The sequence below is a fragment of the Excalfactoria chinensis genome, chromosome 8 (genome assembly GCF_039878825.1).
Source record: "Excalfactoria chinensis isolate bCotChi1 chromosome 8, bCotChi1.hap2, whole genome shotgun sequence".
NCBI classification, from domain to species: Eukaryota; Metazoa; Chordata; class Aves; order Galliformes; family Phasianidae; genus Excalfactoria; species Excalfactoria chinensis.
In genome coordinates this window covers 12,596,720-12,623,658 of record NC_092832.1, presented here as the reverse complement: position 1 = coordinate 12,623,658, position 26,939 = coordinate 12,596,720, and the positions used below count along the sequence as shown (strand labels likewise).

Genomic DNA, 26,939 nt, shown 5'->3' with positions numbered 1-26,939 from the left:
CACAGCTCGCGCGAGAGCATCGTGCCCGCCCCGGGGATGCGGCCGGGCCCGCCCCGCGCTGCGGACGGCGGCGGTGCTGCTGCTCGGGGCTCCCTCAAGGAGCGCGGGGCGGTGTCGCTCTGTTTCTATTTCTCAGCCGGGGCTCCCGGCGGTGCCTTTTCCGCACGGTGTGTGAGTGGGCGAGCGTAAGAGGCGTGCAAGCGCTGTACGCAGCGTGCGGCTCAGGCTGCGAACTCTAGGGAGCTTTCACTAGGCAAAACGCGAGGTGTTTTCGAAGAGCGCTGTTGCTCGAATGGCGGTCAGCAGGAGGCCCCGCAGCGGAGCGGCTGCCTGGGGCCTCAGCCCTGATGCCGCGAGCTGCCCCCGCTGGAAAGGTCAGCCTCGCGTTTTTGGAAGGTCAGTCTATTTTTATGGTCTAGAACTACTTTTAAAAAAAAAGAAAAATGCTTCTCGATTTACAGCCCCTTTGCTATACTGTTTATTTCCAAAGATAGTGTACTTGGGGAACTACAAGTCTGCAAGACCATTTAGATTAACCATTTGCTTCCAGTCTCCCAGTACACCTCATACCTGTGTCTTGCTGCAATGTGTTCCTCCTGCCTTAGTTCACTAAGCAGGCACATTCCATGGACAGACTGGACTTGCTAAAACAGAAGCACGGCTCAACCCATGCTCTGCTCTCTCCACATTGGAGGAGCCCTAACAAAGACACAATGTAGCCTTTGAGTGCTTACAGGGGATTTTATTTTGAAGAATACTAGAGCAACTTTCTTATATGCACAGACAGGACAAGGGATAGCAAGAGGAGGTTTAGATTAGATATTAGGAGAGAAATTTGTTATTCAAAGAGCAGTGAGGCACTGGCCCAAGGCTGTCCCATCTCTGGTAACTTTGATGGTCTTTTGGGCCACTTCCAACCTAAGCCATGCTATGGCTCTATTATTTTCAAAAGGTATGGGAGTAAAAAAATAAAATTAAACTCAACAGACATGTAACTGAAAGATCTTGACCCTGACTTTGGTATGATCCTCAGTATCCCAAAATTACTTTGCAGATGTGCTGCCACAGAGCCTTGTACCAGTGCCCCTGCCTCCAGGCTCATTCTGTCCTATCATATGCTGCAGACAGGAGGATATTGAGATCTCATGAGAGTTCTGCATATGCAGCAAATGGTTTCAAGAGAGGGAGAGCAAACAATCCTATGTAATCATGTCCTTTGCATATATAACTATCCTGAAGTGCATATTTCTGAGAAACAAGAAAAGCTAGAAGTCTATTCCTGAATGCAGCTTCACTAGTGCTAGTAAGACTGTCTTCTTTACTTGAATTTCCATTGTGAGTAGGAAAACTCTTTAGTTACTAGGTCTGCACTGACACATCTGTGTGATATATATATTGTGAATTCAGACATGTTTTGAAACAGATCCAGGTTTATGTTAAAGGATTTTTGAGTCTCACAGGAAAAGAAGATTCAGAAACAAAGCTGTCCAATTACAAATCCTGAAGCTGTTGCATTGGCTGACATTCATGGCAGTAGCTAGAACAGGCATCAAGAATCTAAATGAAGGACTTGATGCACTACAGAACAGAGAAGTTATGAAGTATTATTTAATAACATAATTAAAGCAGCATCATTTCATTAGCTATCAATATGAAAGAAAAAAGACTATTACAAAGTTATTAAATGAGTTATCCCAGGTTCCTCAATGAAGTTTACTCAAAAACTGAAGAGGCTTCCCTAATCCTCTTTCCGTGAACATCACTTGATATTCCAGCATATCCATAGAGACTTCACGCCTGTTTTTACTTGCAGTGATAAATTAAGCATGCTTTCTGATCACAGGAAGCATGCCAGGAACATCTAGCACTGTAAACATTGCACAGAACACAGCCAACAGCACGTATACATGGCATTTACTACACTGGCATCTACTTGGTGAATTTCACAGTGCCATTTCATCTTCAGTTTGCTGAATTTCCCTGTGTGATATAATATACTAGAGTAGGGAAAAAAAAAAAAAAAAAAAAAAAAAAAACCAATAATGCTTCAAAGTAAGAGTGGATACCATATCAATGTCATTTTAAGGAAATGTTTTTGGTTTTTTTTTTCAGCTTTTTCAAGCATATTCAGAACCTTTCAGGTCCCTCTCCCCTCCCCCCATACACCTTTCTAGTACTCTCCTCCTTCCTGCATTCTGTTTCACAGCACAATATTACAGAATACTTCTAGCAGTGACCCTGTACACTTTAGGAAGCCTGTTCACTAGATATCAGGTCACACTTAAGTCCTATAACTCATGGCTGTATTAAAGATTAACTTGAAAGTGTAGCAAAGTAGAATACTTGCAAGTACAGTATTCTTCAAAAACAAAAAGACAACCCACAGAACAGTAGCTCCCTGTAACAACAGGGAAATTAGCACAGAGAGAACTTAACTGAGCTTCAAGCTGCCTAAATACAAGAAATATTTGATTTTATAAAATTTAACATGGTAGCATTGTTGTCTCAACACCTCACTGTCCTGGTCTGTAAAACTGATGGATACTGCACAGTGATGCAAACAACAGGAAGCTTCAAAGGTATTGACTCTTCTGTCCAACTTTTGTTTTCTAATAGGCAGATCTCTCCGAAATGCAAACCTAACTTTGAAAGAAAGCTGTTTTTTCTTTAGATATGTATCTTTGCAATTTGTTTAGACCAGAACCTTCTCTGTGTGTAGCTGAAGACAAGTGCTGTTCCTAGATGCATGTGCTCTTGGATTTCAGAGTCTAGTATTGAGATAAAATATTGGCCAGAACATTTAATTGGTCACCTCCAGGCTATTTTTATTATTATTTTTTTAATATCTCTTCTATATAAAAGAACAGATTGCAATATTTGATATTCAAAAAAAAAGTAGTATGTTCAATTAAAATACTGTTTATAAATAAGAAATCACCTGAGATGAAGAGGCTAGGGCACCAACTTGTGCTGACTGGACAAATCAATTCCTTTTGCTTCACAGTCATTTGGAAGTAATGGTTTAAACTTTCAGAGCTGAACTTGGAGTCATCAGGAATTTTTGTACTTCAGAAACACTTTAATGGTTTTGTTCAGTTTTATTCCTAGCTCTGCTGTCCTCTTAATGAGGTTTCAAACAAGCCAAACTTCCTGCCAAAATATCTGTATAAAGCCGAACTGCCAATAATTTCGATATAAATTTGTCAAATTAAATGCATTTGTCTTTAAGGAAGCCCAAATAAGATTTTACTGTTCTTGATGTAGCTTTCATATACTTAAGATATGTTTGACTGTGTTTTAGCTAACAGTGTCACATCGATTTAGTATTAATGTTCTTCCGAGAACGTTGTGACGTAACACACATGATTTTCAACTAAGCATTTGAATGGTATTCTTGTATCATTTAACTTAGTTAAACATAAAATAAAGTCACTTGTGCCTGACCGGTTTTTTATTTTACAAGCAGAACTTGCTGAATCATTACCAGCATTTTTATTTTACTGTAAATTGTTCCAGTTAACTCCAGCAACACATACTGAGATCTAAGGCTGCAGACTATCTATTCCTAAAGTCATTGTGATAATGCTTTGTTGAGTGGAACTACTTCTCTTATATCACCTCCTCAGAAGTAAAATATTTTAAGTGCTTTTTGAGCACTCTATTTTCTTTACAGTGCTCCTTCTTATCACATCAAGCTGTCACAAAAATACCATGGATGTTTTCCTGGTCCATTGAATTAACTATTCTTAAATCTTACCCAGACAACTCTTTAAGCTCAGATGATAAATGACTGTGGCTGCTGTATAAAACACCGGTATCTGGTTCTTCAATGGAGCAATAACCACATACTAGACTCATGTAACCTGAGGTTACTTGATGGCTAAGAGAGATCAGTGGGCCTGCTATGAACTCTTTCAGTGCAAGCAGAGTTCAACTCAAAATTTAAACAGCCCACCACAGTGTGGTACATTGCAGATGGACAACATTGTCCAGTTTGTAAGCACTTGAAAATCACCACAAACATTTGGCTGAAACTTGCTGAAGTAACAGCTAAAATCCCTGCAAGCATTCCTACTGAGCACACTCAGCTATTGCCACACAATTACCTCACAGAGGTGCTGTGCAAGTAATAACAAGCATAACATTGCATCTAGCAAACAGCATTGCTCTGCAAAATCCCCAGGGAAAAAGTAAACTTGCTTTAACTTGGAGCATCCACACATACACACAAAAGGCATCTCAGGCCCAAATAAAGAATGAACAAAGTCTTGAAGGAGGCAGACTAAGAATTACTCAGAAAAAGGTGGGAAAACTGGATATTGGTTGCTTGGGAAAAGCCCTCTAAAATCAGATAGGGAGGAATGAAAAATTGGTTCTCAGTTCCAGAGAAAGAAAAAAAAGGGGGGGGGAGGGGGGGCATTATGAAGAAGAGCATTGTACTCAATTTCAGTTCAGCTTGCAGGTTCACTTAACAGATTCCTGCTTAGCCCAGTGCACAGCATAATTAAGTCAATTGATTAAGCACTGCAATAAAGTTATTTTACTCGCTTTAAGGGATGTCAGCCATCAGTTTATCCAAAGCACATATCTGAAGTTTCCTTAAGAAAGTTCTGAACAGTGAGCTTTATTCAGTTTCTACGTTCTTCAACATTTCCATGGGGTATTTATTATTAATTCCATTGTGCCTGTAAGATGTGCTGAGATGCTATTATTCTACTTCCCAGGGAGCAACTAGCTTGCTGTCAAAAGCACGGAGCAACAAGTGCCTCAGTTTCTGGTACTTAACATAAACTTAACATAATCTGGTGACATAATCTGTTAAGTGAAACTACAAGCTGAATTGAAATCTAGTACAATGTTCTTCTTTGCACTGACCCTTCCTTTTTGTAGGGGGAAACTGGGAACAGTGACAAGTTGTTGTTGCATCATAGTGTCTGAACAGTCATAGCTCTAATTACCATAAGCAACTAAAATCCTGTTACTTCAGATGAGCAAGCAAATATTGCTTGTTTAAATTTTCCTTATGCCAAAGTAAATGTATATTGCAACAGAAAGATATTGCACATGTATGTAACAATACAACAGAAAGCACAGCAATAATAGCAGAGTATAACAAAGTCCTAGGACTACAACAAGAGAGAATAAACCCAAATGCAGCAGCAACAAACACACAGGGGGAACCCCACAAAACCCTAAACTACATACCTTCAAATGGCCTCTAGTACCAGCAAAACACACTTACTGCCCCCCTGCCAGCCCTTAAATGAGGCCTGGGAAGAGGTGATCCTGTCTCCACCCCTTCTTCCAGTCACTCAGGTACATTGCACACACCTGAGCTCCCCCTGGTTTGGCCCTGCCTTCTACCAGGTGCTCAATCGCTGCTTTAGGCTGTGACTTAACATTTCTGCTACAATGTATTTAAGTTGTTGATGAATCATGACAGTGATGGAAAGCTAAGTTTCTATGATGAGGTAGTTATTTTCCTTAGTGGCTGCTGCCACCAGGTGGCTGATTAGTGTATTTTGTTGTAAGCCATAAATACCGTTTCCCTTTTGCCTCTGGATAGTATTTTGTGTGAATATGTTTTTCAGAGCTATTTTTTTTGTTTCTATATACAAGGCATTTTAAGGTAAGTGAAAGCAGAAGGATGTGATTAACAAGTAGAAATTAAGAGTAATGGAAAACGTTTCAAAATTTGTCAGGCTGCAAGTTAAATGAATTAAGTGTGGGGAAAAAAAGATTTCATCTCCCACTGTGACTTTTATCTTCATCTCTTGTCTTTTAGGTGGTTAGAATCATTTCCATGACTCAAGTTTCACTTTGTGAGGGGGAAAATAAAAAAGACATGTGAGAGCTGTATTGTAGGAAAAAGGCTTCATCCTAAGGTAATGGTTTTGTTTTTTTTTTCTCCATTGCTTTCCTAATAAATACTTAACTAAAGCAGCAAAGCTGGAAAGCTTGAAAATGACTTGATTTAAATTCAGGTATATTTTGCAGTAATGTTTTAATCAATTATACAAAGAAACTGTTTGCCTACTGCAAGTGTGTATGGAACCTGGGTATGAGCTGACCTAGAATTCCTCTGTTTTGCTCTACTGTTAAACTAATAGCTGGGGGAGAATGGATTACAGGGAGCCACATAGTAACATGGAGTCTCTTCAAAGCTAGCTGCAATGGCTTATTGTTTTGTTACTTTGTGATTAAAAAATACCACAAGTATCAGTAGGTGCACTGGGCTGTATAACACTTAATTTTCAAAATTATATGTTTTTCTTGTTTCCTCAGTTATTAAGCAACAGATATTTGCCTTTATGTACTTATCTTGCAGTTATCTTCATTGAATTGCATTTGAAGCTATATGCTGCCTCTTACTTCCTTGTAGCCTTGTTAGAATCTATGCAAAAAAAGTCATCAACTTCTTTTTATGCTTGTTATTACATTATTTTCCATAACGGAGGAATTTGTTTGCCATTTGACATAATCTTCCTCTGGTGTTGTTCAGTAGCAGATTACACAACTTCATCTCTCTTCAAACTTGCAATAGTGATAAAAGCTGACCTCCAGCCCTCTGTTTCTAATGGATATTGTAGTTAAAGTAAAAACCTCTGCTTTGCTATAAGTACATTATTGTTATCCATACATTAATACAGCTATAACTGCAGTACATTTTACAAAGATACATTTGCAGCCTTTTATAGTTCATGTTTGAGTTTACTTTCTTGATACTACTTGGCTATCCATGCCTAAGGACAAATAAGCATGCAGCATTACTTCCATATACTTTTATTCTTCTACCAGTGTTTCAGAGGCATGGACCTCATTCTGTCAGTGGATCAAGTCCTTAAAATAAAACCTTCAAAATTATTTGGCTATTAGTTCATACTGTAGATTGTGTAAGCTGTGAACTCGGATGTTGGAATTCTGCTGTATTTCAGTCAATTGAACTTTTAAAGAAAATATGACTAAATTAACGGAGTTTGACACCACTGGAAGTGCTCAGATCTCCTAATAGGCACCTGAATCAGCTGAGACTCTCATCAAGTATTTGTTAACACAAACACAATGTTTCTGTTCTGTGGGAAAGTTAAACGTCTGCTCTGCAGAAAGCAGGTAAGGGTCAATTTATCCTTTTTGCAAAAAACCAGAAAGAAGATGTGTCTGAAGGTGCATTTGTTGAAGTATCTGACTTCTCAGTAAGAATCTTCTGGAAAATGCTCAATATGTGCATTTGGTTCAAAAGGTTGCTATCAACAAACAAACCATTCTTCTGTGTGCCAGGTAAAATCAGAGGATCAGTTCTGCTAACAGAGGTCCTGCTGTAAGCTCAGCCAGTGGGAGCTGTGGCAACCCTACTCACACTTTGCTACCCTCATCCCAGGTGTGTAGGGTGGGCTGTGTGCATTAATGCTGTATTTCTAGGAAATAAGTGACTTTGTTCTGCTGTCAACAACTGAAAACTGAGTAAAACGAAGAGAAATAAAATTCAGAGCGGTCTGTGTATCTGTCATCTCTGCCAATGAAGGTCCAGTTACAAACAATATGTAGTTGCTTCCTTGATAAGAAAAAATCTGACTGTGGGAGCATGCAAACAGCACTGCAAATAAAAGCATTACTGTGCAGATTTTACAAGGACAAGGTCTGGGTAAAACCTGTGGGGCAAGACTCTAGTTGCAAAATCAGGGCACCCGTCACCAGCTCTCGGCGTTCTCGGTGTCAGGAACGAAATTCCGCAGCTGGGAAGCTGCATCTTACAGGTCCCTGCTGGAGCAGCGACGCGGGCTGTGCCGCTGAGGCCCCAGCTGTCAGCGGATGCCTCCCCTCGGGCCGCTGCCTTCCCCTCCCCTCTGCTGCGGAAGGCGGAGCCGGCAGGTGAGGGGCGGCCGCAGCAGCCAGCCTTGCGGGGCTGCGGTGGAGGAGGGAGCGGGCTGCGGGTGCTGCTGTGCTGCCGGACGGCCGGGCGTGAGCGAAGCCTAGGTACGGCGAACGTTTTGAAAGCTATTTGCACTTAATAGAGTAGCTGGAGCAATTGGGAAGCAAGCTGAAGTCTGGCGAACTTTTTGAAACGCCTCTGAACTGCCGTATTTCACCCAGGCGTTTCTGAATCTCTATAGAAAGCTTGTGGGCATGTTTTTTGTAATGAGGTTTATACTCTAAAAAATGCTGTAAAAATAGACTTGGGCTTAACGTGCCTGAAAGCTTAACACTCGAGTTCCTCTGGTGTCTCATTTGCTTCTTAGTATTCTATAATTACCGCTTTCTTACTTTGTTTTGTTGTTAATATGCAGAGGAGATAGCTGAACTAAGGCTGTTACAGTTGATGCTGTGCTTGAAATTGTTTGTTGGGGTAACTGAAACAGGGCCAATCCTATGTCAGCCTGCAGCTTATTTAAGAGGGCTTTTTGCATAGGTATGAGTTTGCAAGGTTGGGGTCTTAATGGTTTATACACAGAGCAGATGTTCAATAGAAGATTAATAAAATAATTAGGGTGAAATCCTTTGCTCTTGTCCATTCTTGGTAGAAGATAGGGAGAAGAAAGAGGGAAAAGCAGGCGAAACCTTATCTCTTTTCTAAAATATAGTATCTTTTCAATATAGTCTAATACACTATAAAATCATGCTTTATATTTGTACGCTTTGAGGAATAAGGTATAAAAAGTTTGTGGCTATTTATTTACTTTTGTTCTCCCTGTAACTGCACCAGAAGATAATTGCAGTAATGTCTTAATATGAAACTGCTCTGTGGAAGTTCAAACCAAAAGAAGCTGTGGGGTAGTGCTTCGTTATAACTTTGTGCAATTCAGCTGAAGTCTAGGAGGTTGTAGTCTTAGCTGGGGGGGCAATCATAAGATATGTGCCTTATCACTCATAAACATTTCCTTTGTAGCATCTGGGTACTGTTTCTTGTTGCAGAACTTCCTCTGATCCCGATTATGATCAAGTTTAACACTGAGGTGCAAGTCAAGTAGAAGTTAAATGTGCTGCATGTTCACTTACTACAAGTAGAAAGCCAAAGGTAATTATATTTAGGCTTCATCGCTGCTACAGAAAGATTGGCTGTAATGTAAATACTTGTAGTTAAGTTTATAAAAGTTTGTTTAGAAAGAAGTTAGAAATCTTAAATCTCTCTTTGAATTTCTTCATTGTAGGAAGACCATGAGGTGTGTGTGTGTTTTGTTGTCATGTGAGTGTATGTGTGTGTTCCTTTTTTCATTTAGAGAAGTAAAGAGTTACTGTGTAAATGCTATCTCTTTTCTGCCCTTGCTCATGCAGCTATTCTGTTATGACAACATTTAAGTGAGCAGGGGAAATTAACACAAGCTCCTTTACTCAGAGGAAAAAATGACTCTTGAACAGTATGGTTCTCTGCTTCTGCTTTGTAAGAATAGGTTTCAACAGAGAAGTGGCAAAGTATCATTTGGGCAAGCATCTTATAGCTTATAGCTATAAGTTCTTATAGCTTATTATTAGTTCTTACAGCTTATTCTGCTTTAGGTAACTTTTTCCTCTCCTGCTTGCCATCTTCTCTTACGGTGCTCAGGAGATACATTTTGACCATAATGGCTTTTATTCCTTTTGGTTATCAGTGTCTTTGTCTTACTTCTTCTCTCCCTCTCTAAAACTAGCTTTAAGTTTCATACTATGCAGCTAATGAAGTTCTGTTAAGTAGTTGAAAGTCAATTTCTGTGAAGAGATCCTATGTTTGTGTAGGTGTTGTGCTCTTAAGTAACTGAGCTGCCAGAGCTTTCTAAGCTGTCTATGCCTGCAGACTAGAAGTCTTTTCAATGTAGGAAGAGGTAAGCTTAAAATGTGCAAATTTATCATGGACCCTGTGGTTCCTTGTGTTTTCTTTGGGGATATGCTGATAACACAGAAACACTGCCATACAAATGCTGTGTATTCATAGATAACTGCCCCAAGAAACATTCCTTTAGCTTTTAATTCTTAGTTGATTTGTGGTCAGTTTTGAAGCCGCACAATAAATATCTAAATCAGGCTGCCAAATTAGCCAGCTGATGGTGAGTAACTATGACTTCTCTTTCCTCTTTTCCTTCTTTGTGGCTGAGTGAAAATACAGCTGCTTTTCATCTTTAAAACTCCACAAGTTTAATGTATCCATCTAAAAGACTGTTGAACTCCCTCCTGTGTTTTAAGCAAAGCCTGTTGGATAACCCCTAGCAATCTAGTTACTAGCTGAAGCCCTATGGATGTTTTTTGGGAGTTTTCATAAAGCTACAAGTCGATTAATTAGCTACAGAGTGACTGATGTTTTAGTAGTGTTTCCTGTCTTCATTCAGTATGTTTTACTCTGTAGGCAGAGAACGTGGAGTACTGGATTATATTTCCCAGTTAAAATGGACTTCTCAACACAACTGAGTAACAAGTTAAAGGATAAATATAAGTCTGGAAGGTGCTATTTAAAAAAAAATTCTCTCCATCCCTTGAAAATGCATAGAGAAGATTGCCACAGTTAATCCTCCTTAAAATAAGAATAATAAAATTGCTCCTCTGTATAGTACTTTTTCCCCACTTTTTTTTTTTTTTTTTTTTTTTTTTTTTTTTTACGTTGGGCTTTGCTTGTTCTTCTGCAAGCTTTTGAGTTGGGTGAGTCTGTCAAAGCATATTACTTGTTTGAAATCCTTACCACATCCTCTGCTACTTCAACTAGAACGTGAACCTGCTCTTTTTTTCTTGTCTCTTTGATACTCAGCTTTATCTCTTCTGGCAGCAGCTTTTTTTTTTTTTTGAAGATTTCTTGTATATGTATAAACTACTTTAATACCACAATTGATAAGAAACTTAGTTTTTAGCCTCCCAAAGACTTCCTTAACATACAAATCTCCATCAATGCAATTTATTTTGTTTATATAGGTATTGGTATTAAAAGAAAACATCAGTTTAACTAGGCGTTATCGGTGCTACCTTAGATGAGTATCGAAAGAGTTATTTTTATTTTTTTTCATTTTTATATTTTCTCTGGTTTCTGAAATGTAGCTGCACGATCCCCTCCCCTAAATTTTCTTGTATTTGCTGATACAGTGTTGCCAAGGAACTCTTAATTTCAAACGCAAATGTAGCATTGCCTTGGATATTGTAGATGTTTAGCACGGAATGTATAAGTAGTCTAGGAAAATCAGTACTGATTATTCTTACAGAGTATAGGACTAATTACATCTCTCTCTTTTTGTTTTTCTTTTTTGACTTTTAGATATCAGAGCTCAGCTTGAAACAGCTCTGTGCCCTTTCTTATCTTCACAACCATATGTGCTGTCAGGGAATATCTTTACCTGATGTTTCTTATCACTTAGTGCAAAATGAACATGACTCCTCCATAAAGCAGACTTATTTGCCTGGTACATCTTCTGCTGGAGCTGATAATCAACTTTTTTTCTGTCTAAGGATTGAAAGGATGGTGTCTTTGTTCTTGTAGCCCATTAAACATAAAAATTCTGGTTGACTAAAGCTTTCTACAAGTGTTGGGTGCAATTGTAAGGCCTTCGTGCTGCTGAGTAACAGAATGGTTACCACAGCTTTCCTGAAAACAGTATTGTGTCAAAGCAAATCATCACATAATAAATGCTGGGATTAGGGGGTTTTTTATAACTGCTATAGGCTATTCAGTCACATGAACTCACAAGGTTTTTCATGTTCCTCAGTTCCTTAAGAAAGTCATAGCAAGAAATCATGTCTGGAGGTCCAGTATCCAAAAGAATTTCTAAGATGTTCTTTTGCTTGATAAAGATATATTTCTTTGTCTATCTCCTTGTAACAAATTATTGCTCTTCTGCTTGTATAAAATCTTTCAGATGTCTGGTAACTTTAGTCTTCTGAAGAAAGAAGAACTTGTCATCTTGGAGTTCTTTGTCATATGTGAAGAAATAGACATGAGTTGTGGAAACAAATAACAGTCTATGATGATACGTAGTTTGGAGCTATGATTAATAAATAAGCAGGAGTGATGTTAGCTCAGTATTTCCTCAATACTGTGGACCTTTTTTAAAAGGACTTGGATTTTATTTTATTTTTTAACTGAGAACGGTATAGCTGTAAGTGAAATTTTTTTTTAGTCATCTCTAAATTTGCTAAGAAGAATAGTCCAACTATTATTAATACTCTTGAGCATATAAACCACCTAAAACACAATATCTGTGAATGTTCTTGCAGTGTTCTTGTAGTTATCCCACAGTCTGGGATTAGTGTTTTCTCTCACACACTTTTGTTTTTAAGCAGGTTTCTAAAAATTAGTACTGAACTAATTCTTGTAAGGATGAGTTGCAACCTGCTATGCAAATGCTTATTGTATTTAATTGCCTATAACTCTTGTTTTTTATTCAGATGGAGCTGCCTGGCCTTGCTTTTGTTGTTTGGATGTTTATTTGCTTCTGTGTATCTGTGGATGGATATCCAAATGGGAAAGTAAGAGAAGCCTGTGCTAGCATGGTACCCTGTCATGGTAGCTCTCCAAAACTGTCACCTGAGCATGTCATTACAGTTAATAGGACTGAATTTAAACCTGGCGACAGTGTAGAAGGTATGGTGCCAATTATAATTGAAGAGTTTAATTGTTTCTTTGTACTTTAGTATGTCTTTACTTGGCTAACTACATCAGAACTGTGTAAGAAATTGAGTCTTGTTCAGTTGACCTAGTCAGCAACCACTTGTAAAATCAGCTTGTCATTGTGGAAGCACTTCATTTTTCCTCTGGAGAACATTACAACTTCCTTTTATTTTGATTCTTCAGTTCAGCTGTCTGGTCCAGATTTTGAAGGATTTTTCTTACAAGCTCGGGATGCAGAAGACTTGGATAGCCCTGCAGTTGGTTCTTTCGTATTAGTTGACCGGAGACATTCTCAGCTTCTGACGTGTGGCCATATCATGGTACAGTCTAGTATCTTAAAATGGGATGGGAAGTATTTTATACTAGTTCATGTATGTAACAGTGCAGAACAAATCTTTCTACTCTGTTATCTTTGAGCTCAGTAAATCTCAGGAAATTGCTATAAATTTCATCATGTAGGCATAGTTCACTGCAATTTTCTGACTATTCTTATGAGCTATTTAAATTCTCTGGGTCATATAGTACTACTGTAGTAAGGTGTAGCAGTCATAACACAACTTGAGTACAATGAATGTTATGTTCTGCATTCATCTCATTGTGCTTGTTCTTAAAAAGATGAGTGCATGCTCTACTTGCTTTGAAGAGGGAAGTTATCATTTTTCATGCTTGTTAAGGACAAAATTAATGTCTTAGAGCGAGGAAAGTTTAGGTCAATTATTGTGGAAAACAAAGGCTACAACAGGCTATTATCCGTAGTGTTGTTTGGTCAGTTAATGTTAATGGAGCTTTCTTATTAACAGGTTAGATCACAGTCTCAAGTATCTGTTTTAGATGAATCGGTTTAGCCTCATGCAAAGGATTGACTCTGACCAGAGTTTCAGCAACTGTCTTGAGCTTTATGAACTTATTTGAGCTGGTCTGAACAAAGTTCTCAGTTTCCCTGGAAGCATTTTTCTTTCTCCATTTCTTCCACATGATACGTATGGAATCCAGTTATTCATTAGTACTTTAAGGCCATGCTATTGTTGATCACAACTTAAGCTAAGAAGTTTTTGCTAAGGCTGTGTATTTGCAGGGTAATGGTGCAATATTTATTCAGGGTTTAAATTAAAGCTCTTTAGTGCATATACTGTGTAACTCTTAATATGTTTGTTTTCAGAATTCAGCTGTCAGTCACACAAGTAAAGCAAAAAAGAAAGTTGTAAAAGTTTATTGGATTGCTCCAGGGGATGCACCAAAACATGTGCAATTTCTGTAAGTAGTCCTAATGTTAGTTCTGGAATATTAAAATGCAGAAGATAAATATGTAGCATTGTCTGTAACAAATACTGGCCAGCAACTGGGAAGGGTTGCTGGACTAATGGCCTGAAAAGTCAACACCTACACACCACAGAGTTTACATTAATGCAGGTGTTTGTTCTTTAGGGAAATCTGTGAGACTCACATTTTATTTTTGAGATGAGAGTAGAATGGAATTCTGCAATCTAGAATTCCTAATTAACTGATGAATTATTGTGCATATATTGTTCTGTAATACACAGTGAGAATCTTTTTCTCTATACATAACAAAATGCTACACGTTCTCTTCCACTATACTGTCAGTTGTTGTTTTTTTTTTTTTTCTGGAACTAATGAATATAAGCGAAGTTATAAAATCTGTCTTCTGAGACTGTTGTCTATGCTGGAAGCAAGAATGTAAGGAACATGCAGTTGGATGCTTTAAAATTATTTTTCCATAGGTATTTTAGGTATTTTTCCACTTGAAGCACAAGAAATGATAGAGGATAAAGCATAAAGACAGAAGCATGCTGTAAAAACAGCAGACTACTGGTTTTTTTTTGTTGTTTGTTTGTTTTTTTAAATGATATTCAGCTGTTGATGTATATAGTACTGATCAAGTGTATGTGTGGGTTTTCTTAAGAGCCACAGTTGTGAAGAAATACAAGATTTTCTGGGTGAAGATTCCTGGTCCTGTTGTTTCTCAGCCCAATGCACTGTTCTCAACAACACCCTTGTACACAGCATCAGAGGCTGTATCAACTTCACATTCAGTTTCCTACTTAACAAAGCCTGTAAGTAATTATAAACCCAAGAAATGCAATTTCTTATGCTTGTGATGAATGGAATTTAAGTCCTATTAATACAGTCTCAGATATTTTGCCTCTGGATTGACAGAAGGGGAAAGACGAAGTCTCTAATACTTATGTATTAGAGACTAAGAGCACTAGATGTCCACCTTTTTGCATTAGGCTAATTATTTTGAGTTTGTGTGGGTTAAATGTTGCCATCCCACACGTAGGCTAATTTCTAAATGTTCCTCAGCTTTTTAAAGGCCAGAGTTTAATAAAGAAAAATGTACATCTGAGAGGAGAGGTGAGAATAGACTTGTTCTACTCTTGATTCCAAACTGCAGGTTCAGAAACTTTTGATTTAATCAATATTATTGATTTTTGTTTCTTGAAGTTTTGGTGGACTGAGAAAGCATCAGTACTTGATCCAGAGTAACACTGATTTGTAATACATGTATTGTCTCATTGCTTATCAGTGGGATTGCTTCTTTTAATAAGGAAACAAAGCTGGTCTTTCCTTCTTTCCTACCCTATGGCTGACTTTTTTTTTTTTTTTTCTTTTCTAATCTTTTAAGTTATTGAATTAAGTCTTTGAAGTGGGAATTCAGTTTAACTAAAAATATATCTTAGTATGTAAAATTACAATAAATTTTACCCTCTGGTAATTGTAGGGGTGAATTCAGAAATTGGTATATGGGCACGTGTAGTATCCAAGGAAGTGGAAAGAAGTGCCACCTTCTAGAGAAGGTTAAAAAGGGAGGAAGAAGAGCAGAAAAACTCTCATTACTTATGACATATGTTTGATTATTATTCTAGTTTAATGCATCAGGTTGTGGAAATACAAAGTTCTGCCTTAGGAACCCTTCTAACTGTGATCCTGAGAGTGCTTCCTGCTTTTTCCTATCCTTCCATCAAGAGAGGAGTTCAGTACTTATTGAAATGAGTGGTCCCAGTGAAGGATATTTAGCATTTGCACTGTCCTTTGACCAATGGATGGTGAGTATCCTATTCTACCTCTCTAGCTTCTTTTGTAATCCTAGTAGAGTTTCAATGGTACCTTAGCAAAACATCATATGGAAAACTGAAATATTTCTAAACTGATAACAAGGACATTTCTTACTTATAGTGCTGGTGAAGAGGTAATGGCCTTTTATAGGTGGTATGGAGTCTTAGCTTGAGGTTGGCTTTCTGCAGTAATTACTCCTGTGGATATGTCTTCACAGAATCCAACCTTAGTAGTAGTACAGTAGCTGACTGGAATTCCTGGTAAGATTAGTCTTGCCTTGCTACCTGGGAATGAGAAACCAAACCACTATCTGTTTGAAGCATGTTGTTAGGTTTTCTGAAAACCACTTGAATTTCAGCATCATTAACATGGTGACTCAATCCAATCTTTAAAATGTGTTCAAAGACTTTTAATTGTGGTTGAAGTGAATGCTGCTAACAAATATGAAATCCATAAAGTATCTGTTGTATAAAGAAGATACTTTTGATTTTCCTGTTCCTAGTAAAAGAGCACTTAGTTCTTAAATATTTTGTATCTATACAGCACTTTTAACTAAAGAGTTTTTTAAAATACCATCGGTATCCAACCATATCTTTTTTGGTAAATTCAGTAGAATTATAATGATGTAAAACATTGTGATAATATGGTTGTCACTGGGTAGTAGGGTAAGTCACGATATGCCTGTTTCATCTGCTTGGCTTAATGCAGCACTCCTGTGAAACTGAGATGTTTGGAAGATGGGAAATAGCTTAAAAGCTAGAAGAATTTGTCTTGAGTCTTCTGCTAGACCACTGACTAACACTACAAGTTTGTTGCATGTATTAAATTAACGTTCTTTAGGAGGTTGCCAGTAGGAGTTTTTACTAATGTGTGAATACCTTTTTCTTTTAAACTTTCTAGGGTGATGATGATACATATCTGTGTGTTAATGAGGACCACCATGTTAGTGTAAGCACTGCTTACCTGAAGGGACGAAGTCCTCCTGTTCTGGATTCAAAGGTACGTGTGGAGCATCTCAACTTCCTAACAGATATGGGTTTGAAATGCTCAGCAGTCCATGACTGCTCTGTGCTTTTATTTTGAAAAGCTGTCGTAAGTAGGAAGTTAAATGTAGAATTCTTTATAGTGAGAATGGTTAGGCTCTTTCTTCCTAGTAAACATTACCTTTGGAAGTCTAAATTTATTTAAAAAAAAAAAGTCGTGGTGAGAGTTCTGAACTTAGTGTGCATTGATGGTACAACTGTGCCCTTCTACTAGGGAGATCATAGTAATGAGTTGAAAAAACTTGTAATAAATACAAACCTTGTGTCAGTAAATCAACACAGTAACCTGCCTTCTAAGTTCCTATGCAAGAGATTATTCTTTCCCCAGATCATTGCCTCATTATTTCTTCGTGCAAGTGATACTTACATCTCTTGAAAGGCTAATTTTTAACTAGTTACTCTCCAAATCTCTTTGGATGTATTAGCACAGCAGAAGATGCAGCAAAAAGAAGTCTTGACATTTAAGCTAGAAGTATCTGCTTAACCAGGGGATTTTAAAACAGAAAAGTGAGTCAGGACCTCTATAGTACATGACCTTGTTAGAGTGGTGAGATGCTGGAACAGGTTGCCCAGAGAATGTGTAGGTGCTCTATCCCTGGGGTGTTCAAGGCCAGGTTGGATGCGACTCAGGCAGTCTGATCCAGTGAGTGGCATCCCTGCCCATGGCAGGGGGTTGGAACTAGAAGATTTTAAGGTCCCTTACAACTCAAGCCATTCTTTGGTTCTATGACTGTTGTTCTTACTCTTATACACACTTTCTTATGGTTGTACTGGGCTTTTACCTTCCAATTGTTCCCATGGTGTGGAACAGTTCTATGGAGAAGGCTGGTCATTTATTTGCTATTAACATATAGCTTATTGGAAAGCAGTTGGCCCAAATTGTGAGGGTCTGACCCTAGAGCTAAACTAGATACCAGATAACTTACTGTGATGGTGGTCAAACACTGGAAGAGAATAACTGTAAGGTAACTGATACCTGGTGCATGTCAGAGTTCAAAAAGCATTTAGATAATGCACTTAATATGCTTTAACCTTCAGTTATCCCTGAAGTAGTTAGGCAGTTGAACTTGATTATTGCAGGTACCTTCCAACTGAACTGTTTTATATCCAATATTCTGTTACTGTATTATGGCCATCTAGAGCTGCAGAAGTGAAAAAAATTACCTCTTGATTCTGTTAGTGTAAGAAATGCTTTAGCTCGTTACCTGAGATATAGGAATACTGCTTGTGTTGACATCTTGAACCAATCTCAAACAGTGACCTTAAAAGCAATAGAATAATTATTTGTCTGGAAAGGCTGCATATCAAATGTTTTTTGTTTCACAGAATGCTCTTGAAGATGTGTCATGGAGGCTTGTGGATGGTCTACTTCAATGTTCTTTTAGAAGAAATGTTAGCCTCCCTACATATAAGGGGAGGTTTAACATGAATGCTAGTTACTACATCTTTCTGGCAGATGGGGAAGCTAGTGAAGGTAAATTTGATGTGTGGTTGCTTTTATTTTATTTTTTTAACAGCTCTAAGTGAGTTGTCCCAATGTAAGACATGTTATCTGTAATAATTGGTATCCAAACTATGGACTTGATTTCCAAGCTTGAGTGATGTACTTTGTATAGTCACCTTTATTGGCTCATGGATTTGCTCTTGGAAAATAAAGTAAGCTTACTTGTGTTGCATTCCCACTTGATCCTAGCAACTGTTAGCTTCTTGAGTGCTGGGTGCATTCCTTTTAAAATGGAGATTAGCATCAGCAGGAATCATTCTTCACATCTTGTGTGTGTAGGGGAGAGATCTGTTTTCTGTGGAGGGACGAACTGGTTCTTGTATATATACAAGGTAGTTTGGATGACATCTTCAAATTTGTATTCACGAGCTGAGTTCCTACCTTATTTCATGTTAGACTTTTTGTATAACTACCCTCCATGGTCACAGTAGGGCTTAAATTCATAAATAAGGGTTAGACTTATTTTGCAAGTACAGTAACTTTCATATGCCATAATTAAACCACTTTGTTACTGGATAGGTGGTCCAATATATAAACATCGTCATCAGCCTTTGATCACCAATGGAATGTACAATGTCACAGGCATTCCTCAGGATATTGGAGGTTCCCGGTCCCCAAGGCTTATCAAGGCTCATGGTAAGTTGCATGTTTTAGCTTTGACTTCCTGGTCAAGATCTGCTGAGACTTGAGAGCTGTTTTCCTCACTGTTGTAGAGTAGGTATTTCCTCTTGTCTTTCTGACATTTGCATTTTATATATACTGTTGGGTAGCAAGATCTGAGACTGTGAAGTCCCAATAAAGTTATTGCGTTCCATTTCAAGAACAGTGTCATAGGATTTCCCTCCCCCCTCCCCAGTTTCCTATCTGAAATGACAAAATTCTCAATTGACAGTCCAGAGCCAATGAAACTGTGGTGAATTATTTTCTCAGTACTGAAGTATAAACCAGGCTCATGAGAGAACTGTCACTCATTCTGTTGATGAAAGCTTGTAATAAAGGTCAATTACAATTCTTTGTATAAGCGTGTAAAAGCTGCTCCATCGTGCCAGGAGTGTTTTAAACATCCTTATATGGATGATTTTGCTAGATAAAATACTATGACATTTTAGACTGAACTAGGTGGTTAAAAACTTCTCTGCTATATTCTGACTGTATAAATATGGAGTAAACTATTAATACCACTCTGAAGCAATTTTAATGTACAGTCAAATTACCCATTATTAACTGTTTCTTTTTTTTTTTTTTTTTCCTGTTTTTCAGGTGCACTGATGTTTGTTGCTTGGATAAGTACAGTTAGTATTGGTGTTGTTGTTGCACGATTCTTCAAGCCTGTCTGGTCTCATTTGTTCCTATTTGGAAGGGAGATATGGTTTCAGGTGGGCAAAATCTCTCCCGTATCTCTAGCTATATGTTCTGCCTCTGTAGTTGGAAAATTAAAACCTCTAAGGAATCAGAGATCAAATTTGATGTTGTTTACTTTATTTAATCTTGTAGAATAACTACAAATCAGAAGCTTGCCTACTCCACTAGTAAAAATAAAGTCCAAAGAGGCAGCTAAGAACATTCTTACTTATTGATCATTAGATGTATTTTAATACATATTGGGAAAGGTGTAGAGTTTCTAAATGTGAACTTCATTTTCCCAGGTGCATCGTATGCTTATGTTGACCACCGTTGTGCTTACAAGCATTTCATTTGTATTGCCTTTTCTATATCGAGGTGGTTGGAGCAAAGTAAGTGTGTGACTTTTGTTTTTAACTTTTACTAATGTAAAAGTAGAACCAAATGAATGAGAAGTAGATCAATTGCTGGCTGACTCTGCTCTGTTAGAACTCTTGTCAAAGGAATTTCCTGTAAATCTGTTAAGAAGGCTGACCAGATTCTAGCAACATAGATGAGGAATGTCCCTCCTCTAGCAATAAGTGGATAATATTCCATCGTATTTTCCTTCTTTCTACTTTCTCCTAAATGAAGTCCTTGTTTATGCTGGGGTTCAGGCAGGGCTCTGTTGCTGTCACCTGTATACTATCTGGTGCAAGGTGGTTCCAGAAACTGGGAAGTTCTCCAAGGGAATCTCTATTAAAGGTGGGATGCAAATGTCAGGCATGAGTTGATGGCTAGGGAAAACGAAAAAAGATCTTTTAGAGTAAAACTAGAACAAACAGAATGAAAGGAGGAAATCAGTACTGGGAGGAGTTAAGAAATAGGCCTTTCCTGATGATGTGATTGAGGATGAAGAGTTTGCAGCATTGCTGCTACAGTGTAACTCTACCCTTTTTTTAGGTTGATTGAAGAATTCCTTAGTACAACGGAAAGATGATGTAAAACCTAAGCAGACTTATCTCTCTCCCTCCTCCTTTGTGGGAGGAGGCAGGGATGTTCAGCTGCAGAACAGCTTGTGTTCTGTCACCATTGCTAGTTTAAACACACTGCTGTTCTACCACTGTGATATACTTTTGCTAGCTTATGTAAAATTAACATATTTCTGATATTTTTCTATATCTTCATATGGATAAGACTTTAAACAAAAAATGTTTTATGTTTAGCAAGCAGGTTTTCATCCATATCTTGGCTGTACTGTGATGGCTCTGACAATCTTTCAACCTTTTATGGCAGGTTTTAGACCATCTCCTCATGCACCAAGGTACTCACAACTAACTCATTAAATTGTAATCACAGAAATAAAATGCCTTATTGTTACTTGCTTTAAATAAATCTTTTCAATATCTTTTTAATTTTTTTTTCCCTCAAATGTAATAAAATGCTTTTTTTTTAATTTTTATTTTATAGGAGGCAGTTGTTTAACTGGTTTCACTGGAGTATTGGTACAACTGCTAGAATACTAGCTGGTGAGTAGGAGTAATAGTTGTAACTATCTTTTATGTGAAATGAAGGAACTCATGCTGTTAATTATCTAGACTATTATTCATCTAGAACATCTGTCTGGACATCCAGATGTTGAGCTTTTAGCTCATGTGATCTTTTCTGGTGTGAGGCAAACTATTCTGATTTTGAAAATGAAGAAAAAAAAAAAAACAAAAAAAAGAAACATCCAAAGGATTTAACTATTATCTATGGTCTGTTTTTCTTACACTCAGCCCTATTTAAAGTGGAGGTTCAAAATGTGTTGTCTCACCTCATGACTTTCACATCATAATATGGATTCTAGAGATTTTTCTTCCTCTTTTTCATGACTATCTTCTGCACCTTTAAAGGAGATCAAGTGACTTGTAATACCAGTTTGACTTGAGCAAATTTCTTCTTACAGTAACGTAGCTCAATGTTGCAGTGTTATTTAAGTTAACTTACAGGACTACAAACTAGATTTTGTTCTATTTCTGGTGATAAGGTTCCATAGACAACTTAAGCACAAAAGTTTCAGTGAGTGTGGTCATCTTCCATAGTCAGAAATGCTCGTGCTTTCATGGCTGTGAAGAACACTGTGCAGGATAGGAAACTATTTTGGCCTCCTGGTCTTTTTCCTTCTGTTTCCATACCCGTTCCATACAGCAAAAGCTTTTTGGTTTCATTGACTCCTTTAAACTCACTCCCCCAGAAACTATAGGCATTTTGTGGGAAATCTGTTGACAAAAGTGTGTTAAGAAATTTGTTTTAATTGCCCTGATACAGCACTCAGCATCTCTTCATCTCATTTTTACTGACTAGTGGTTACTATGTTCTTGGGAATGGATCTGCCAGCACTTGACCTACCAAACCCATGGGACACCTATACAATGATTGGTTTTGTAGCTTGGCATGTTGGTACCGATGTTCTTCTGGAGATACACAGCTACTGTCTTATACGTAAAGGTACAAGCCAACTAATCTTATTTTTACCTTGCTTGCTGAGTTCTGTGACACAAAAGATCTGAGTGAACTGAATTTCATGAGGTGTTCTTTAATTTCTAACCTAGAAGCTGAAGGGAATAACTAGGGAACAATGGTGCACAAATTGATACAGGAGTAAAAAAGTTTTCAAGACCAGTGTGTTAGAGAACAGTCATTCTTTGTGCTAGCAATAGCTTGTTCTATCATCTTTTGCGGTGATCTCCATCCTAGGTGGAGTAGGTACAGCTGAGGCCTGATTCACACAGATTTAATCTACATCTTATTACTATGATTTTCTAGTATAAATGGGTGTTGTTAAATTAGTAGAATGATGTGAAACTGGAAGCATTTGTACTTGAATTTTTAGCAAGCAGGGGAAAAAGAATGAAATTCTGACTCCAAAATCTCTACAGAGAAACTAGTAGTAACTTCATTGGAAGTAGACTTTCTGGCAGGTGTCACTGAAAGGAGATCATTGTACACAGTAAATGACCTGTATCTAAATTGGGGAGCAGATACTTTCAGTATTGAAGAATCCTGATTTGCTATGAGAATGGTGTAAGGCAGCAAGTGGAGAAAGGGTGATAAAAAAAGTGACTTCAGATTTAATTACAGTTAATTTCTCTAGAACTAGAGAAATCAGCCTAAAATGTTTGACCAAAAACTGTTCTTGTGTTGGCTAATTGAAAATATTTATTAAAAAAAAACCTACCTATTCTAAAATGAAAATGTTTTAACTCATAAATGTTTTGTTCAGCTCAGATCTCAGTATCTTGATTCATTCTATTGAAATACAACTTTGTTTTGTCATTTTAATGACCAAAGACTAATTTTTGTAGTTTAACTCAAAATTTGTTTCTGCTGTAGAGTTTTTGAAAGGTCAAGTGACTTGAAGTACTTTTCAAATTTGGTGGAATAATTTACTTAGTCATTGGATCCAAACTTCTGCTATGTGACTATAAAAAGCTCTTCCTGTTAATAGCAGACAACTGTATTTTTTCTTCCACATAACAGTTGAACTGATTGAGGATGACAGAGTACAGATATTGCAGTCACTCACGTCTGCAGAAGCAGAAGTAAGTAACCATTTTTACATACCTACCTTGTGATTATGTTTTTAAAAACAAATAGGAAGACTAATACTTCTCTGTTTTTTCTTGTTTTCTTCTGTTGTCTTGCAGGGTAACCTGTTTAAACAGATTGTGTTAGCCATCTATATCTGTGGAAATATAATATTCCTCATTGCCTTCCTGGCAGCAATCAACCAAGTATGAGATAAGAAATTTGCAGTGAAGTACCATGCAGCTGAAAAACATGCAAGGAATACTTTTATTGTTTCCATCAACACATCCTGGAAGATGTGGTTGAAGAGCAATAGCATGTGCGTGAGGGAGAACTTCAAATCAATAGAATGCTGGAATCCTGTGAAAGCTGTCTTCAGGTCTTATTTTTAATGAGAATCTGCCTGAGTAAGGAATGAAGTTGTTGTTTTTAAATAAGTATAATAATTAATGTGGTTAGAGTTTACAGGCCAAGAAGAGTGATAAGATGAAGAAGAGTGAGAAAACAGTTTTGATAGTCACAATTTCATAAACCTTTCAGGAGTATTACTGTGAAAACTGAAAAGTGTGATCCCAATTCTGTGTTCTGACATGGTTTGACAGTCTCCTGCTTGTGACAATTTTTGTCCCACACAAAGAAAAAAAACTTACTGAAAAAAAGTCACAAATACTTGATCTAACATTGAGCTAAACATTATCTTTGCAGTTTAATGCAAAAAATATTCTCTGCTCTAAGAGCAGTGCACTTATACAGGGATAAGGGAACTACAGTTCTTTAGTAAGGTCACCATTCTCATCACCTCAAAATACTGTTTTGTTCTCTCAGTGCTTCCAAACCATAACAAGGAAAAACATGCTTGCAGATGTACATTAAAACCTGTTTATCCAAAATTCAAACAGGAAAAACCTATCTGTGTGTATGTAGTTGTTCTGCTGTCTCTGCTGGTCACTTGTTGCCTCTGAATTGCTGTTCTGTATGAATAACATGGGCTTATGCAACTTGATTCTTAAAGTTAAGTGAAAATATTTGCTCAGTTATATTGCAGTTGTGTTTGCTCTATTGAATGTGCTGTTGAAATAGTGATTAGGAGTTGAATTGACTTCAGGAAAATGCAGCTCCTTTTAGTGTTAAATGAGTGTCCTTTGAGCTGGTTTGTCTGACTTTTTCTCCTACTTTCATAGACACTTTTTTTTAGTCAGTAACTAAATAATCTTAATGTGGTATTGGGAATGGAAGGAGACTTCTCAACTTCTTTGTTTTCTGGTTTACCTAGATACTGAGGGTCACTTTTTAGCTGAAATCTCATAACTTAACCCTTCTTATGCTATGCAGTAAAATGCTTTGCTTTTTCTTTCTTTCTTTCTTTCTTTTTTTTTTTTTTTTAAGTTGTAAATTTTCAAAGTATACCTCTACCAAAGGGTTGTTAACCTAGCTAAGAATAAAGGTGTTGGCAAATAGGTCCCAGTATTTACTATTCTAGATATAGAACATAATAGCAAGATCTCTGCTATCTGATCATCCTGACTCACAGAAGTGTTTTAGACATGAAGTGGTTCTTTCCATTAACTAAAGCACTAAAGCTGTCTAGTTCAGCCTCTTTCTTGAAACTCACAATGCAGCCTGTTGCAAAGACAAGTCATTCAGAATGTATCAAGTTTGTGGTCTGATCTTGCCTGCTCAAGTAACTTCTGTAGTTCTAAGAGCCTTTACAGAGCTTGGATTAATCCCTTTTTGTTAGCAGCTCAATAGACTACTAGTGAGTTTTTAGGTGAGTGATCTTCCTTCCCCTCATCTGGAGAAGATGTTCTCAGATAGACAAAAGGAGGTTAAGAAGAAATATGGCAAAACTCAGGCTGAAGGGCAACATGCATTTTCTTTATATGACATTTTCAGCTTGTTCTTTGGATATCTTTGATTTCAAATACTTAGGAGTCACAGATCTATCCAGCACTAAAATTTTGAGAGCTCTTCCATATACTGCGTATACAAAAGAAAATCTCTATTCAGACCTGATAGATGGCTTTTTAAATTAAGTCAGTGCCAGATTCTTTCTATAATACAACAGCTGTGCTGTGTTGCTTCATTCTCATGTGAAAGTGGGGGTTTTAAAGCATGAATGTAAGTATCTTAATTGTTTCTCTTTTAATGCAGTGGAAACACTACCAAATAAAATTTAGACTAGTTTTGCATTGCAGTAATCAATCAATGTTTTCGTTGTAAATGCTTATTTTACAAATAAAAGCAGTTCAAATGCTTCCTGGAGAAACTGTTATTGAAAGTTAGTGTTAGAAACTGGATGTTACAATGTTTTTGTAATGTGGAATAACTTTCCTGAGAGCTACAGATTTTGCAGATTTCTTGGTTGCTCTTAAATAATGCACTTTCCTAGTACTAGGGATAGGACATAGTTCATGAGGCCTTTCCTGACATATTCCAGCATCTTCAAATCAAAGACTTGTTCATTTTGTTATCACCTTCCTGCCCACCTGCATGACTAGTAAGAGGAAGCAAAGTTATTGTATTAGAGTGACTCTCCCAAAGTTCCTGTTACAATCTTTGAAAATAAAAATAAAAATGTGAAAATGAAAAAAACAAAACGCCTTGTGCAAGTGGTTGGTAGAAAAACGGGTAGCAGGAAGTTTGGTTCTAGAGGCACTGATGGCTTAATATTGTTTAGAGGGAGACTCCTGCGGCTTTTCTTCATAAAGGAATCCTGCTGAAGTTGTGAGAAATTCACATGAAAAGATGAATCTTTTGATGTACCTAGCCTTGGATTAAGCTTCTGATGACAAATCAGTGATAGCATATTTCAGATTGGTTCCTTCTAGACTAGTAAATTCATCAAGAAGAAATTCGCCTCAAAATACTGCTCATCTGCTCTTGACAGCTTCAAATGATGTTTCTTGAATATGCTCCAAAGAAAACTAGGTGGTGCAAATTGTTTAAATGCATTTGAATTTATTGCTACTTTGACTTTAAATTCATTTATTTTTTGCAAGCGGAAGTTTGGGTGCAAGATGAACTAAGACAGGAAAACATTTTTTAATGCTGAACACTGAACTGGTTGTTTTGCTCTGGAGAGTTATGTATTGAGTGTAATAATGTCAGTGTTTGTTCTTTCATTCGGCTTTGAGAAGGCTAGAGAGATCTTGCCTGTTGTTTTCTATCATTATTTGTAACACTGTGTGGCGCTCTTGTTCAAATAACAACATTCTTATTTTGCCCTCAGTGTGAAGTTCAGCCACGTAAACAGCCTCCAAAACAGGAAGTATTCCAAGACAAAATATCTGTAATATTTTTCAAGCTTTGTTAAATAAACCTTTAGATTCAAGACAGCTCATACAGATAGACGTAATGAGATGTCTATGCTTAAACTTTGTTGGAACAGTAATGACCTGTTTTCTTTTGAAAGTAAACTGTGCTTTACACGTCTCTCTTTTTCCCAAACAGCTTAAGATGGGTGACTATCATGGAGTGCTAAACTCTTCTGCATTTCACTGCATGAATCAAACTTGGTGATTTCTGACTGTGAAGAAGAAAGAGTGTGAAAGAAAGATGGTTAAAAGGGATGATCTGTTAGTCTGGTACCCTGAGAAATTCTTAGCTCAGATCAGTATGATCCTAAGCTTTAAGGTGCGTCTATGTGTGAAAGGTAGATCTGTTCCAAACATTTCTCTGAAGGAGTGGTACAGCAGAATAGTCACAGGAAAAGTGAAGAACCTCAACCCCCTCCCTCCCCCTTCCCCCTCAGCCAGAAGCCTAACTAAAATTTTGAAATACTGCAGAGGTGTCCTCCTACCCAAGAGACTGGTTGTAATAAATCAGCTTGTGATGTATATGGTATTTTTATACTACTTTCTGTTTTTCAGTA

General features: G+C 37.5%; 1 protein-coding gene across 6 annotated transcripts; it reads left to right on the top strand.

Moving 5' to 3' along the window:
* The first annotated feature begins 38 nt into the window (after positions 1–38).
* On the top strand, positions 39–25,627 carry FRRS1 (ferric chelate reductase 1). 6 transcript variants are annotated; one of them, XM_072342589.1, is made up of 18 exons: positions 41–396; positions 5,786–5,885; positions 8,911–9,013; positions 12,334–12,529; positions 12,740–12,876; positions 13,716–13,810; positions 14,478–14,628; positions 15,442–15,621; positions 16,532–16,630; positions 18,001–18,148; positions 18,698–18,814; positions 19,439–19,554; positions 19,825–19,911; positions 20,725–20,822; positions 20,969–21,027; positions 21,845–21,988; positions 23,021–23,082; positions 23,188–25,627. In XM_072342589.1, exons 4-18 carry the CDS (start codon positions 12,334–12,336, stop codon positions 23,278–23,280), a joined length of 1,782 nt encoding a protein of 593 aa, XP_072198690.1. In that variant the 5' UTR covers positions 41–396; positions 5,786–5,885; positions 8,911–9,013; the 3' UTR covers positions 23,281–25,627. The 6 variants fall into 6 exon arrangements, 5 of the variants coding, with proteins under 5 accessions (XP_072198691.1, XP_072198690.1, XP_072198694.1 ...); XM_072342590.1 differs by lacking the exon at positions 8,911–9,013 and having other exon boundaries at positions 39–396; XM_072342593.1 differs by lacking the exons at positions 41–396; positions 5,786–5,885 and adding an exon at positions 7,279–7,378.
* Positions 25,628–26,939: the final 1,312 nt, after the last annotated feature.